This window comes from Morchella importuna (assembly GCF_003444635.1).
Source record: "Morchella importuna strain M04M26 chromosome Unknown Morimp01GS035, whole genome shotgun sequence".
NCBI classification, from domain to species: Eukaryota; Fungi; Ascomycota; class Pezizomycetes; order Pezizales; family Morchellaceae; genus Morchella; species Morchella importuna.
The window spans coordinates 31,103-45,109 of record NW_025763432.1 but is presented as its reverse complement, the minus strand read 5'-3'; the positions used below and the strand labels follow the sequence as shown (position 1 = coordinate 45,109).

The following is a 14,007-nucleotide window of genomic DNA, read 5'->3' as shown; positions in this document are numbered from 1 at the left end:
GAGTTGAGAGTCACGGTTCAGTAAATTGGGTTAGATCGGGCAGTGATTGATTCTCCAGGTACAGCGTTGGAGACTTTACACCACAAATGATAGACAGTATATCTTTCCTACTATTCCTTAGTGTTTACTATACATGTATATGAGGGCGCACCTTCAATTTTCCGTTGCTTTTGCCTCTTAAACCACCTAAATTTTTTATTCCAGCGGGACCGCCGAGGTTCCTTTCTTCATAGGGGAAGGATATAAGCGAATGTGGTTCGAGCTTTAACTACGCAGGAGGGAATTCCCACTCTGCCCAACAGACTAAGTACTTGCGGTTGACATAGGCCAGGACAGCGCACAATTCCACAGTGAATGACTTAGTAAATTCGAGTGTTCATAAACTAGGGAACGCAATAATAGAAGTCTGCATAGATACAGCAAAACCTATCATGGATCCACCCCCGTGATGGATTTAGAGTGAGTTATTTGTTAGTAAACTACAGGTATCGTTCCCTCCAACTGCTGGAAGTTTGATAGGGGGTGAAATGATGATAGGTTTCTCTGTAAATATACAGTACTAAAAAAGGGGCTATCACAAAACCGCATTGGATCAAATTCTGTAATCTTGCTGTGGCTAGACTTATGTAACGTAATGCGCATTCAATAAACAAAAATATTTACCTCAAAGGGAGTAGTAGTGTTTTCTCACCACATTACAGAGAATTCGCATTGAACAACACTGCTGCTTTGTATAAAGCCGTTTGTTTGGTAAATTAATGAATTGTAAGGAGTGCTGTGTTGAGAAAAGTACCGAACGCAAGCCCGTTGTAATAAAGCTGCAGACTGAGTTTCATAGTCTGGAGACTTTTTTTTAAAAGTATGGCATAAAAATACCTCTACCAATTCGAAAAGTAAAACACTCCCCATGAGGAAATGGAACTGAAAACAGAAGAAGACAAAAGAAATGGAGCATGAGAAGCATAGACAAAGAAAAAACTCGAATACTGTAACAAAAGAAAGAGACTTCCGGTGAGGTGTAATCGCTGAAAGACCATATCCATCCTGGTGGCTTGAGCTGCCTTTTGTATGGTGCGCCCACTCTTACAGGTGACGAAAATCGGGCAAAAAGTCAAGGGCTTATAACTTTACCAAAAAAGAAATTATAAAAAAAAAATCGGTAAGCAAAAAGTGTAGTACTAGTGATGATATTTAGTTTTTATTTCCATATTTTTCATATCAACTTTAGTTAAAAAGTTATGAAATTTGAAGTTGTGGATTTTTGTTTGTAAAGGGCATCAAGACTGAGCAAAGTGGAACAGTATAATATACCTATTTATAAACCCTCTAAAGTGAATTGCAGCATGAATGGACTCAGAGCAAAATGGCTGGGAATACATCAGCAAGCTAGCATCCACCTCCAAGGGATTGTCCTTTTCTCCAGAGGTTGATGCCAAGACAACTAGTCTCCCTACTCCTCTCAAGTCTCCTCACCACCTCGCCTAATCCGTTGAGCCTCCAGAGTAAGCTGGCACTTTCTAGACAACTCTCCGCCTCAATTTGTTCTCTTGAGTTTCCTCTGCTTCCTCTTTAACCAGGCTTCTCAAGTCTTCTAAAAGGTTTTTTAAACATTTCAGCGGTTTAACGGGGATAGTCTTTCCACGTATCACTTGAATCCGATAGAAAGATGTGGCTGTGCAAGATAGAAATCACGTTTAGATTATTCAAAGATTCATTAGCTAAAAACTCAATAATCTTTAAGGGCTCTGCTACCGAGTAGAAAATATTTAATAGCTCTGGTGAAGACTGTAGAGATCGGATAGTTGGGCGGGGAGGATCCTGAGCACTTATACTGCAAAAATTCCGTTCCCCTGCTCCTTCGTCTTTACTGAGTTCCGGTGGTGCCTTCTAGCAGAGAGAAAACAATACTACCGCTACCCCACTTCCCTCTAAGCATTAGCTGGTTCTTCTGGTTCCGAAGCCAACCACCCTTAGTTAAAGCCTTTGTGACACCTGCAGTCTTGGTTGTCGTACAACCGGAACCTGCATCAATGAGCTACCGCTCAGGTGTAAGCTTAATCATTGCTGTAGAGCTTTTCACTTATTATAGACTTCACAGGCAAGTTCCCTGCCACTACCGGCGGACTTATCATGCTCAGAGGATGTAGAGGATCGCCGAGCACTCAGAGCTTTCTTCTGGCTGGTCTTCTAATCATTGGTGAGTCATAAACTCGTCAGTTATTGCTCCCATGAATAGATCCTCTTCCTAACGCCCAGAATGTAGTTGCTCTGACAGCTGGTAGCTAAGCACACTGCCGGTACTTGCATGCCAATGTGCAATTAGCTTCTAACAATAACTCTCAGCATATAACGGGCCCTGTGTGTACTCATTGTAACGGAGCTATTTCAACTGTCTGGTGTATGTGTACACACAGGGCCCGGTTACATGCTGAGAGTCATTGATAGAAGCCAGTTCCACAGTGACATGCAAGTACCGGCAGTGTGGTTAGCTACCTGTAACAGAGCAACAGTAGGGCTGTTACAAAAGTACCTGTTCTACCAGTCAAGCCATACGACCCTAGGGTAATCACCGCTTGTTCTTCATCGATGGGTGAAGATAAGGGCAGATGACCCCTACCTCTATTGGTATGAAGGGTAGGGATCCTGGCGAGCAAGAAGTCTTATAAGTCAAGCTAGGCGACTGGACCAAAACTAGAGCAGAAGGACGAGCATGCCAAATACGGAAGGGTAACCCCAAACATAAGTTACCCCACCTTGGAAGTCAACCTTTGAGGTGCAATAACTTAGCAACCGATGCTCGGAAAATATGCTTTACCACGTCAGAAAGGATCCTGACGATGCTCCGGTCCATTTGGGGTGGTTGAATGAACGGATTGCGGAGTTGAGGAAATACTGCAAAATAAACACATTTTAGACCCCAAAAATAACCCCCGGAGCGTCGAACCGCTGGAATTCTCCTGTTTCGGTCCGGTCCACCTTTGAGGGGGAGTAGGAGTACGACCCAAGCTACTAAAAGCAAACCTCGCTTTACAAAACACCAAATCTGTTCTAAAACAAATTGAATAAGCAATTGCTATCTGGTCGGTTGTTTCCACTAGTTCTTGGGATCCCGACCAGCTCTTGGCAGAGATTGCGTGGTTTGACTCGGGCGGAAGTTCGTCTGAGGTGTGGCAGCAACTCCTCTCGCCCCTCACAGAAAAAAGTCGCGGTGTCCCCGGACTAGAGAGGAACAGACGGCCTAGAGAGGAAAAGCGGGAAAAAAGGGGCGGAACTTCGATAAAAGTACTCGGTTGCCCCCAGTTTGAACTCGGGGAGTCATGGAATCTTTACTAGCGAGGAGACCCCTTAAAGTTATTAAGTTTTTAGACTACAAATACGATCAAACAAATAAACTCCATCTTTCGATCGAACGAGCCCAATGAATCCATCGTTGCCCGTTTACCTTTTCTATGTCAGATCGAAGTCACGGTCGTGTATCATCCTAGCACCCCCGTTACAGTATAACTTTAAGCTCCTCGCTTAAAGAACCCTGACGAAAGGAAAAAATTTTACCGGAACATCTGGGACCACTCTCAACGCTGAAATAACCATGCAGTTAGCTTTTTTTTATTCAGCTCGGGCTGGCATGGGAGAGGCGAACACGTTACTATGGTCTCCACTGTATCCGTCAAAGGGTTATAGCGCCCACATTCGCTCAAAGGGATATAGCGCCCACATTCGCTCAAAGGGATATAGCGCCCAGCTTCGCTCAAAGGGATATAGCGCCCAGCTTCGCTCGGAAAGGAGACCACATTCAGGATCGCTCCTAGAAAATCCTGATAGTCCCATTGACCAACGGCCCCCATTCCCCATCTGGGCCCCAGTCCCAACCAAAGTCAACGTTACTTCGTCCACGATGACGGCAGGAAGAGTCCGGAAGAGGGGGATAACTGGCTTTCTTCTGGCGCCACCATGCCTCGTAATATGCTTGGAGAGCCAGTCTTTGTCTCTCCCTTGCCTCTTCTTGGACCACTCGCTGCCGCATCCACTCAGCTCCCCTTCCATCTCGCGCAATCTCATCCCGCATCCACCGCACCTGTTCCCGTTTCTCCATCAGTGCCGCACGGACACGAGCCTGACCAACACTTCTGTCCCCTGGTTGGGAGAAGGGATAAGGACGACGGTAATCCTCCCGAGTCAGAAATGGGACCTGGTTGAAATGGCCATCGAAGGTCGAGGTCTCCAAACTCCGAGGAACAGCATGCCTGTGGAAGCATTAGCGGTAGTAAGAAGAGGTTACACAACTCGCTGGATCATGCCTACCTCATAGCACTCCGTGATCGGACGGCTTTACGAGCAACTCTCCGAGCGTGGATGGTGTTACCACCATCCAGCTCCAGGAGATCAGTAACAACCGCACCAGTTGAGGATCTAAGCCTTGTCCCCCGCCGAGATCGACTAGCGTTAGATAAAAACGCTTGTACAATAGACGAATTGATCGCAATGAACAAAGAGAGGAATAGAATAAAGAAAAACATTATTGCTGAAAGGAGGTGATAAATTTGGTGTTGGGTGTGGAAAGATCGAACTCCCTGGAGTGTAGAATGAATAGAAGGAAAAGAATTCTTACCCTCCTTAGTTCGACGGATACCCCGCTTTTATAAGCGAACTCCTATTCCAGTTCCGAGAATCAGCGTGGTTAGCCGAAGCAGGAGTTCGGTCCGGCTTTAACCGAACCCGGCACTAACCGTGGAAGGAGACAAGGACACCGAGTTTACCTGGTCTGAGGGATAGGAGCATGCGTTCGAAGTCCTGAAAGAGGCCTTCCATCCGCCCCCGTACTAGCCCACTTTGATGCCGAGCTAGCTACCAAGATTGAGACCGATGCCTCCAACTTCGCTAAATCTAGCATACCGTCCCAATTCCACCGAGATGACAACAAGTGGTATCCAGGAGTCTTTTACTCCAAAATGATGTCACAAGCCGAACGGAATTATGACGTTCACGACAAGGAGTTAGGTGCCATTGTGTCATGCTTCAACGAGCGAAGTCTCCCAGGAGAAACCTCCAGCCGGAGGGAAACCTCCAGCCGGAGGGAAACCCCCGGTGGAGAAAAAACCAGAACCCAGAACCAGCGGGTAATGGTGGACAAAATGGAATAGTCCCCCCGGTTGGTGGCGATCCCAACCCGGGAGGGGACTCAGATAGTTCAGATTCGGAGCCTGAGTATGGAGATAGGAGAGGATGGCGGAGATACCTCAGGAAGATGCTGGAGAAGCAGCAGACAGAGCTCCTGGCCTCCATGACACAGTTCATGAGACCTCCGGCCCCCTCACACCCCTCCGCTGCCTCCAGGGCCCGAGAACCAAAGGCACACCCTCAGGCCAAGTTCAATGGCAAAGCAAACAATGTGGAGACCTTCATCAGGCAATGTGAGAATGTCTTCTCCATTGAAAGCCAGTTCTTTACCTACGAAGAGGTTAGGATCCGATATGCTGGTAACCTGATGGAAGGAGAAGCCCCAGCCAACTGGTATGAGGCTTACCACAGCTCCATTGACCAAGCTTCTGCCAACCGGATAGCTGGGATGTCTGTGGTGTTAGATGAGAAATGGAAGTGCTGGGATTCCTTTGTGGATGCTCTCAGAGCAGCCTTTGGCGAAGCTATCTCTAGGGATGATGCGGCAGCCCAATGGAAGGCCCTTACCCTCACAGCCAAGGGTCAGTTAGTGGATGATAAGATCCTCAGTTCCCATATTTCCGAACCTAGGCATGAGTTGGGCTCGCTTTACCTCCGTTACACCTCTGGGTTTCCTCCAGCCTGGGTTCGCCAAGGGGTTGTCCCCGGAATCCCATAGAGGTACACCACCCCCGGAGTCACCTTCTGCGTTCCTACAAAGATACGGTCACGGTCGTCACCAACCAGCAAAAAAAAAAAAGGGGGGGGGCGCTGAAACCGAGATAAGCTCGATGGGCGGCCAACCTCGCGGAGTTTGACTTCAAAGTTGTATACCGCCCTGGAAAACTAAAAACGCCAAACCAGACATCTTGTCGCGGCGTTGGGACCACGCCCTTAAAGAGGGGGGTAAGGCTCATCAAGACCCTGAAATTCTTGTTTAAGCCAGGACAACTTATAATGGGTTCTGTCCAACACCCGATCGTTATGATCAACTCAGCATGTGCAAGATCAGCCCAAATCTGCAAACTCACACCGGTGCTCCTGGATGAAATCTGGGCTCAAGCAGCCTTAGATCCAGAGTACCTCTCTTTGAAAAAAGCCATTGAGAACACCTCTGGGAATCTGGTGAACCGATACCTGACTTTAAAGGACGGACACGTCTTCTATAAGGAAAGGTGGTACATTCCAAATCATCGGGAACTGAAGCTCAAGATCCTGAGCGCCCTACATGATTCGAAGACTGCTGGTCACTTTGGACAATTCAAAACGGCAGAACGCCTTCGGGCACTGTCCTTTGCCAAAAGATGGACAACGATGTGGAAGAATACGTTCAGAGTTGCGATACATGTCAACGCGCTAAAGCCTCAAACACACAAGAAGAAAGGGATGTTGCAACCTTTAGAGGTCCTCTCTATTCCTTGGAGTTCCATTTCAATGGACTTTATCACCAAAGCAACCATCGAAGAACTTGCTCAAATCTTCCTCCGGGAGATATGGCGACTGCATGGACTTCCTGAGGAGATTATCTCCGATCAGGACTCTAGATTCGAAACATATCGTCCTCAAACTGACGGGCAAACTGAGAGAGTCAACCTAACGCTAGAACAGTATCTCAAAAAGCTATTGCTTCTGTCAGCGGGACGATTGGGCAGAGTTACTCCCGCTTGCCAAGTACGCCTACAACACGGCCACCCAAGAGTCAACCAAAGCATCGCCATTCTACGCGAACTATAGGTTTCAACCAGATTCCACTTGGCCCTCACTTAAACGGAAACTAGACAACTTCGACGCGTCCAGCGCGGCACAAGCACAGCAGAAAAAATGGTATGATCAGAAACAGATGAGTGCTCCAGAACTGAAGGTTAGGGACGAGGTGATGCTGGACCGATGCAACATCTTAACCAAGTGACCTTCAAATAAGCTAGACCACCAAAAAAATTGGGTCCCTTTGACGTTGTCGGGAAACTTGGCGTCGCGTCCTACAGGCTGAATCTACCCGCTCAGTGGAACATTCATGATATCTTCCATATATCTCTGCTGGACCCTCAACGAGCTATACTGCTTCCACCTCCGGATGAGGTTCAAGGGGAAGGCAGTTACGTTCTCAAGAAAATAGCCGATAGCCAATGACAGCAGGCTGGTCGTGGGAAGAAGTTCGTGCAATATCGGATTACCTGGGAGGGTTATCTCTCAGAAGACTCTTGGGAACCGTACAAATTGTTGTAAGGAATGGCAGACGAGCCACTCCGAGAGTTCCATGCGAAGTATCCCCGAAAATCATGGGACGCATGGTAATACAGGAAAGTGCGGGAAACCGAGACGACGGAGTGTTCTGGGATAAGCGTGGAGAAAACGAGTCTCCCCTTGTTAGGTCACACGTTTCACTTGAGGTTTCCTTTGTCAATAGAAATGGATGCAAAAAATAGAGTGTAACGGAGCCATTTCAACTGTCTGGTGTATGAGTACACACAGGGCCCGGTTACATGCTGAGAGTTATTGATAGAAGCCAGTTGCACAGTGACATGCAAGTACCGGCAGTGTGGTTAGCTACCAGCTGTCAGAGTAACTACATTCTGAGCGCTAGGAAGAGGATCTATTCATGGGAGCAATGATTGACGAGTCTATGCCTCGCCAATGATTAGAAGGCCAGCCAGAGTGAAGCTCTGAGTGCTCGGCGATCCTCTACATCCTCTGAGCATGATAAGTCCGCCGGTAGTGGCAGGGACTATGCCTGGGAAAGTCTACAATAAGTAAAGAGCTCTACAGCAATGATTAAGCTTACGCCTGAGCGGTAGCTCATTCATGCAGGTCCCGGTTGTGCGACAATCAAGACTGCAGGTGTTACAAAGGCTTTGACTAAGGGTGGTTGCCTTCGGAACCGGAAGCACCCGCTAACGCTTAGAGAGAAGCGGGGTAGCGGTGGTATTGCTTCCCTTCCGCTAGAAGGGATCACCAGAACTTAGTAAGGGAGTAGGAGCAGGGAATGGAATCCTTTGGAGTATAAGTACTCAGGATCCTTCCCGCCCAACTATCCGATTTCCTGATTTCCATCTTGCACGGCCAAATCCTTTCTCTCGGATTCTAGCGATACGAGGAAAGGCTGTCCCCGTTACATTGAGTTTGTATGGAATGATTATTAGAGCTACATTTTCTTGTATGCTCATAACGTACCATACCAAAAAACCCTAGGTTAGACTCGGGACGAGTCTACCGGAGGGAGGAGTAGTGTAACAGGGCCACAGTAGGGCTGTTACAAAAATACCTGTTCTACCAGTCAAGCCATACGGCCCTAGGTTAACCGCAGCTGGTTCTTCATCGATGGGTGAAGAGAAGGGCAGATGAGCCCCTACCTCTATTGGTATAGAGGGTAGAGATCCTGGCGAGCAAGAAGTCTTACAAGTCAAGCTAGACGACTGGACCAAAACTAGAGCAGCAGGACGAGCAGACCAAATAAGGAAGGGTAACCCCAAACAAAAGTTACCCTACCTTGGCATTCAACCTTTGAGGCGCAATAACTTTGCAGCCGATGCCCGGAAAATATGCTTTACCACGTCAGAAAGGATCCTGGCGATGCTCCGGTCCATTTGGGGTGGTTGAATGAACGCATTGCGGAGTTGAGGAAACACTGCAAAATAAACACGTTTTAGACCCCCAAAAATAACCCCCGGAGCGTCGAACCGCCGGAACCCTCCTGTTTCAGCCCGGTGCATCTTTGGGGGGAGTAAGAGTGCGACCCAAACTACCAAAGCAAACCTTTGCTTTAAAAACACCCAAATCTATTCTAAATACTCTGAATAAGCAATTGCTGTCTGGTCGGCTGTTTCCTCTAGTTCCTAGGATCCCGACCCTTTCTTGGCAAGGATTGCGAGATTTGACTCGGACGAAAATTCGTCCGCGGTGTGGTAGCAACTCTTCTCCTCCCCCCTGATAGAAAATAGGTGGTGCCCCCAGATTATTTGAAAGGCGGACGGCCAGTGAAAAAAGGAAAGAGGTAATGAAGGAAGGGGCGCCGAACTTCCATAAAGGAACTCGGTTGCCCCAGATTGGTTTCGGGGGGATCAGGGAGTCTTTACCAGCGAGGAGCCCCCTTAAAGTTATTAAGTTTCTAGACTACAAATAACGATCAAACAAATGAAACTCTATCTTTCCATCGAACGAGCCGAAAGGATAGCTTGTCGAATTCCTTTCTGCCTATCTACCTGATCGAAGTCACGGTCGCGCCCCTTCAAGGCACCCCCGTTACAGGGTCGCACTCTTACTCCCCCCAAAGGTGCACCGGGCTGAAACAGGAGGGTTCCGGCGGTTCGACGCTCCGGGGGTTATTTTTGGGGGTCTAAAACGTGTTTATTTTGCAGTGTTTCCTCAACTCCGCAATGCGTTCATTCAACCACCCCAAATGGACCGGAGCATCGCCAGGATCCTTTCTGACGTGGTAAAGCATATTTTCCGGGCATCGGTTGCAAAGTTATTGCGCCTCAAAGGTTGAATGCCAAGGTAGGGTAACTTATGTTTGGGGTTACCCTTTCTTATTTGGCCTGCTCGTCCTGCTGCTCTAGTTTTGGTCCAGTCGTCTAGCTTGACTTGTAAGACTTCTTGCTCGCCAGGATCTCTACCCTCTATACCGATAGAGGTAGGGGCTCATCTGCCCTCGTCTTCACCCATCGATGAAGAACAAGCTGCGGTTAACCTAGGGCCGTATGGCTTGACTGGTAGAACAGGTATTTTTGTAACAGCCTGTAACGGGGGTGCCTTGAAGGGGCGCGACCGTGACTTCGATCAGGTAGATAGGCAGAAAGGAATTCGACAAGCTATCCTTTCGGCTCGTTCGATGGAAAGATAGAGTTTCATTTGTTTGATCGTTATTTGTAGTCTAGAAACTTAATAACTTTAAGGGGGCTCCTCGCTGGTAAAGACTCCCTGATCCCCCCGAAACCAATCTGGGGCAACCGAGTTCCTTTATGGAAGTTCGGCGCCCCTTCCTTCATTACCTCTTTCCTTTTTTCACTGGCCGTCCGCCTTTCAAATAATCTGGGGGCACCACCTATTTTCTATCAGGGGGAGGAGAAGAGTTGCTACCACACCGCGGACGAATTTTCGTCCGAGTCAAATCTCGCAATCCTTGCCAAGAAAGGGTCGGGATCCTAGGAACTAGAGGAAACAGCCGACCAGACAGCAATTGCTTATTCAGAGTATTTAGAATAGATTTGGGTGTTTTTAAAGCAAAGGTTTGCTTTGGTAGTTTGGGTCGCACTCTTACTCCCCCCAAAGATGCACCGGGCTGAAACAGGAGGGTTCCGGCGGTTCGACGCTCCGGGGGTTATTTTTGGGGGTCTAAAACGTGTTTATTTTGCAGTGTTTCCTCAACTCCGCAATGCGTTCATTCAACCACCCCAAATGGACCGGAGCATCGCCAGGATCCTTTCTGACGTGGTAAAGCATATTTTCCGGGCATCGGCTGCAAAGTTATTGCGCCTCAAAGGTTGAATGCCAAGGTAGGGTAACTTTTGTTTGGGGTTACCCTTCCTTATTTGGTCTGCTCGTCCTGCTGCTCTAGTTTTGGTCCAGTCGTCTAGCTTGACTTGTAAGACTTCTTGCTCGCCAGGATCTCTACCCTCTATACCAATAGAGGTAGGGGCTCATCTGCCCTTCTCTTCACCCATCGATGAAGAACCAGCTGCGGTTAACCTAGGGCCGTATGGCTTGACTGGTAGAACAGGTATTTTTGTAACAGCCCTACTGTGGCCCTGTTACACTACTCCTCCCTCCGGTAGACTCGTCCCGAGTCTAACCTAGGGTTTTTGGTATGGTACGTTATGAGCATACAAGAAAATGTAGCTCTAATAATCATTCCATACAAACTCAATGTAACGGGGACAGCCTTTCCTCGTATCGCTAGAATCCGAGAGAAAGGATTTGGCCGTGCAAGATAGAAATCAGGAAATCGGATAGTTGGGCGGGAAGGATCCTGAGTACTTATACTCCAAAGGATTCCATTCCCTGCTCCTACTCCCTTACTAAGTTCTGGTGATCCCTTCTAGCGGAAGGGAAGCAATACCACCGCTACCCCGCTTCTCTCTAAGCGTTAGCGGGTGCTTCCGGTTCCGAAGGCAACCACCCTTAGTCAAAGCCTTTGTAACACCTGCAGTCTTGATTGTCGCACAACCGGGACCTGCATGAATGAGCTACCGCTCAGGCGTAAGCTTAATCATTGCTGTAGAGCTCTTCACTTATTGTAGACTTTCCCAGGCATAGTCCCTGCCACTACCGGCGGACTTATCATGCTCAGAGGATGTAGAGGATCGCCGAGCACTCAGAGCTTCACTCTGGCTGGCCTTCTAATCATTGGCGAGGCATAGACTCGTCAATCATTGCTCCCATGAATAGATCCTCTTCCTAGCGCTCAGAATGTAGTTACTCTGACAGCTGGTAGCTAACCACACTGCCGGTACTTGCATGTCACTGTGCAACTGGCTTCTATCAATAACTCTCAGCATGTAACCGGGCCCTGTGTGTACTCATACACCAGACAGTTGAAATGGCTCCGTTACACTCTATTTTTTGCATCCATTTCTATTGACAAAGGAAACCTCAAGTGAAACGTGTGACCTAACAAGGGGAGACTCGTTTTCTCCACGCTTATCCCAGAACACTCCGTCGTCTCGGTTTCCCGCACTTTCCTGTATTACCATGCGTCCCATGATTTTCGGGGATACTTCGCATGGAACTCTCGGAGTGGCTCGTCTGCCATTCCTTACAACAATTTGTACGGTTCCCAAGAGTCTTCTGAGAGATAACCCTCCCAGGTAATCCGATATTGCACGAACTTCTTCCCACGACCAGCCTGCTGTCATTGGCTATCGGCTATTTTCTTGAGAACGTAACTGCCTTCCCCTTGAACCTCATCCGGAGGTGGAAGCAGTATAGCTCGTTGAGGGTCCAGCAGAGATATATGGAAGATATCATGAATGTTCCACTGAGGGGTAGATTCAGCCTGTAGGACGCGACGCCAAGTTTCCCGACAACCTCAAAGGGACCCAATTTTTTTTGGTGGTCTAGCTTATTTGAGGTCACTTGGTTAAGATGTTGCATCGGTCCAGCATCACCTCGTCCCTAACCTTCAGTTCTGGAGCACTCATCTGTTTCTGATCATACCATTTTTTCTGCTGTGCTTGTGCCGCGCTGGACGCGTCGAAGTTGTCTAGTTTCCGTTTAAGTGAGGGCCAAGTGGAATCTGGTTGAAACCTATAGTTCGCGTAGAATGGCGATGCTTTGGTTGACTCTTGGGTGGCCGTGTTGTAGGCGTACTTGGCAAGCGGGAGTAACTCTGCCCAATCGTCCCGCTGACAGAAGCAATAGTTTTTTGAGATACTGTTCTAGCGTTGGTTGACTCTCTCAGTTTGCCCGTCAGTTTGAGGACGATATGTTTCGAATCTAGAGTCCTGATCGGAGATAATCTCCTCAGGAAGTCCATGCAGTCGCCATATCTCCCGGAGGAAGATTTGAGCAAGTTCTTCGATGGTTGCTTTGGTGATAAAGTCCATTGAAATGGAACTCCAAGGAATAGAGAGGACCTCTAAAGGTTGCAACATCCCTTTCTTCTTGTGTGTTTGAGGCTTTAGCGCGTTGACATGTATCGCAACTCTGAACGTATTCTTCCACATCGTTGTCCATCTTTTGGCAAAGGACAGTGCCCGAAGGCGTTCTGCCGTTTTGAATTGTCCAAAGTGACCAGCAGTCTTCGAATCATGTAGGGCGCTCAGGATCTTGAGCTTCAGTTCCCGATGATTTGGAATGTACCACCTTTCCTTATAGAAGACGTGTCCGTCCTTTAAAGTCAGGTATCGGTTCACCAGATTCCCAGAGGTGTTCTCAATGGCTTTTTTCAAAGAGAGGTACTCTGGATCTAAGGCTGCTTGAGCCCAGATTTCATCCAGGAGCACCGGTGTGAGTTTGCAGATTTGGGCTGATCTTGCACATGCTGAGTTGATCATAACGATCGGGTGTTGGACAGAACCCATTATAAGTTGTCCTGGCTTAAACAAGAATTTCAGGGTCTTGATGAGCCTTACCCCCCTCTTTAAGGGCGTGGTCCCAACGCCGCGACAAGATGTCTGGTTTGGCGTTTTTAGTTTTCCAGGGCGGTATACAACTTTGAAGTCAAACTCCGCGAGGTTGGCCGCCCATCGAGCTTATCTCGGTTTCAGCGCCCCCCCCCTTTTTTTTTTTTGCTGGTTGGTGACGACCGTGACCGTATCTTTGTAGGAACGCAGAAGGTGACTCCGGGGGTGGTGTACCTCTATGGGATTCCGGGGACAACCCCTTGGCGAACCCAGGCTGGAGGAAACCCAGAGGTGTAACGGAGGTAAAGCGAGCCCAACTCATGCCTAGGTTCGGAAATATGGGAACTGAGGATCTTATCATCCACTAACTGACCCTTGGCTGTGAGGGTAAGGGCCTTCCATTGGGCTGCCGCATCATCCCTAGAGATAGCTTCGCCAAAGGCTGCTCTGAGAGCATCCACAAAGGAATCCCAGCACTTCCATTTCTCATCTAACACCACAGACATCCCAGCTATCCGGTTGGCAGAAGCTTGGTCAATGGAGCTGTGGTAAGCCTCATACCAGTTGGCTGGGGCTTCTCCTTCCATCAGGTTACCAGCATATCGGATCCTAACCTCTTCGTAGGTAAAGAACTGGCTTTCAATGGAGAAGACATTCTCACATTGCCTGATGAAGGTCTCCACATTGTTTGCTTTGCCATTGAACTTGGCCTGAGGGTGTGCCTTTGGTTCTCGGGCCCTGGAGGCAGCGGAGGGGTGTGAGGGGGCCGGAGGTCTCATGAACTGTGTCA

The 14,007-nt window shown here is 48.3% G+C and overlaps 2 protein-coding genes across 2 annotated transcripts; one reads left to right on the top strand and one right to left on the bottom strand.

Annotated features, from left to right (window-relative positions):
- Positions 1 to 6,114: 6,114 nt before the first annotated feature.
- On the top strand, positions 6,115 to 6,891 carry LAJ45_09255 (uncharacterized protein; the record flags this gene model as incomplete). Its single annotated transcript, XM_046118799.1, has 1 exon — positions 6,115 to 6,891. The coding sequence occupies one exon, from the start codon at positions 6,115 to 6,117 to the stop codon at positions 6,889 to 6,891; it is 777 nt and encodes a 258-aa protein (XP_045967877.1).
- Positions 6,892 to 12,530: 5,639 nt separating this feature from the next.
- LAJ45_09254 (uncharacterized protein) lies at positions 12,531 to 13,175 on the bottom strand (the record flags this gene model as incomplete). Its single annotated transcript, XM_046118798.1, has 1 exon — positions 12,531 to 13,175. One exon carries the CDS (start codon positions 13,173 to 13,175, stop codon positions 12,531 to 12,533), a length of 645 nt encoding a protein of 214 aa, XP_045967876.1.
- Positions 13,176 to 14,007: the final 832 nt, after the last annotated feature.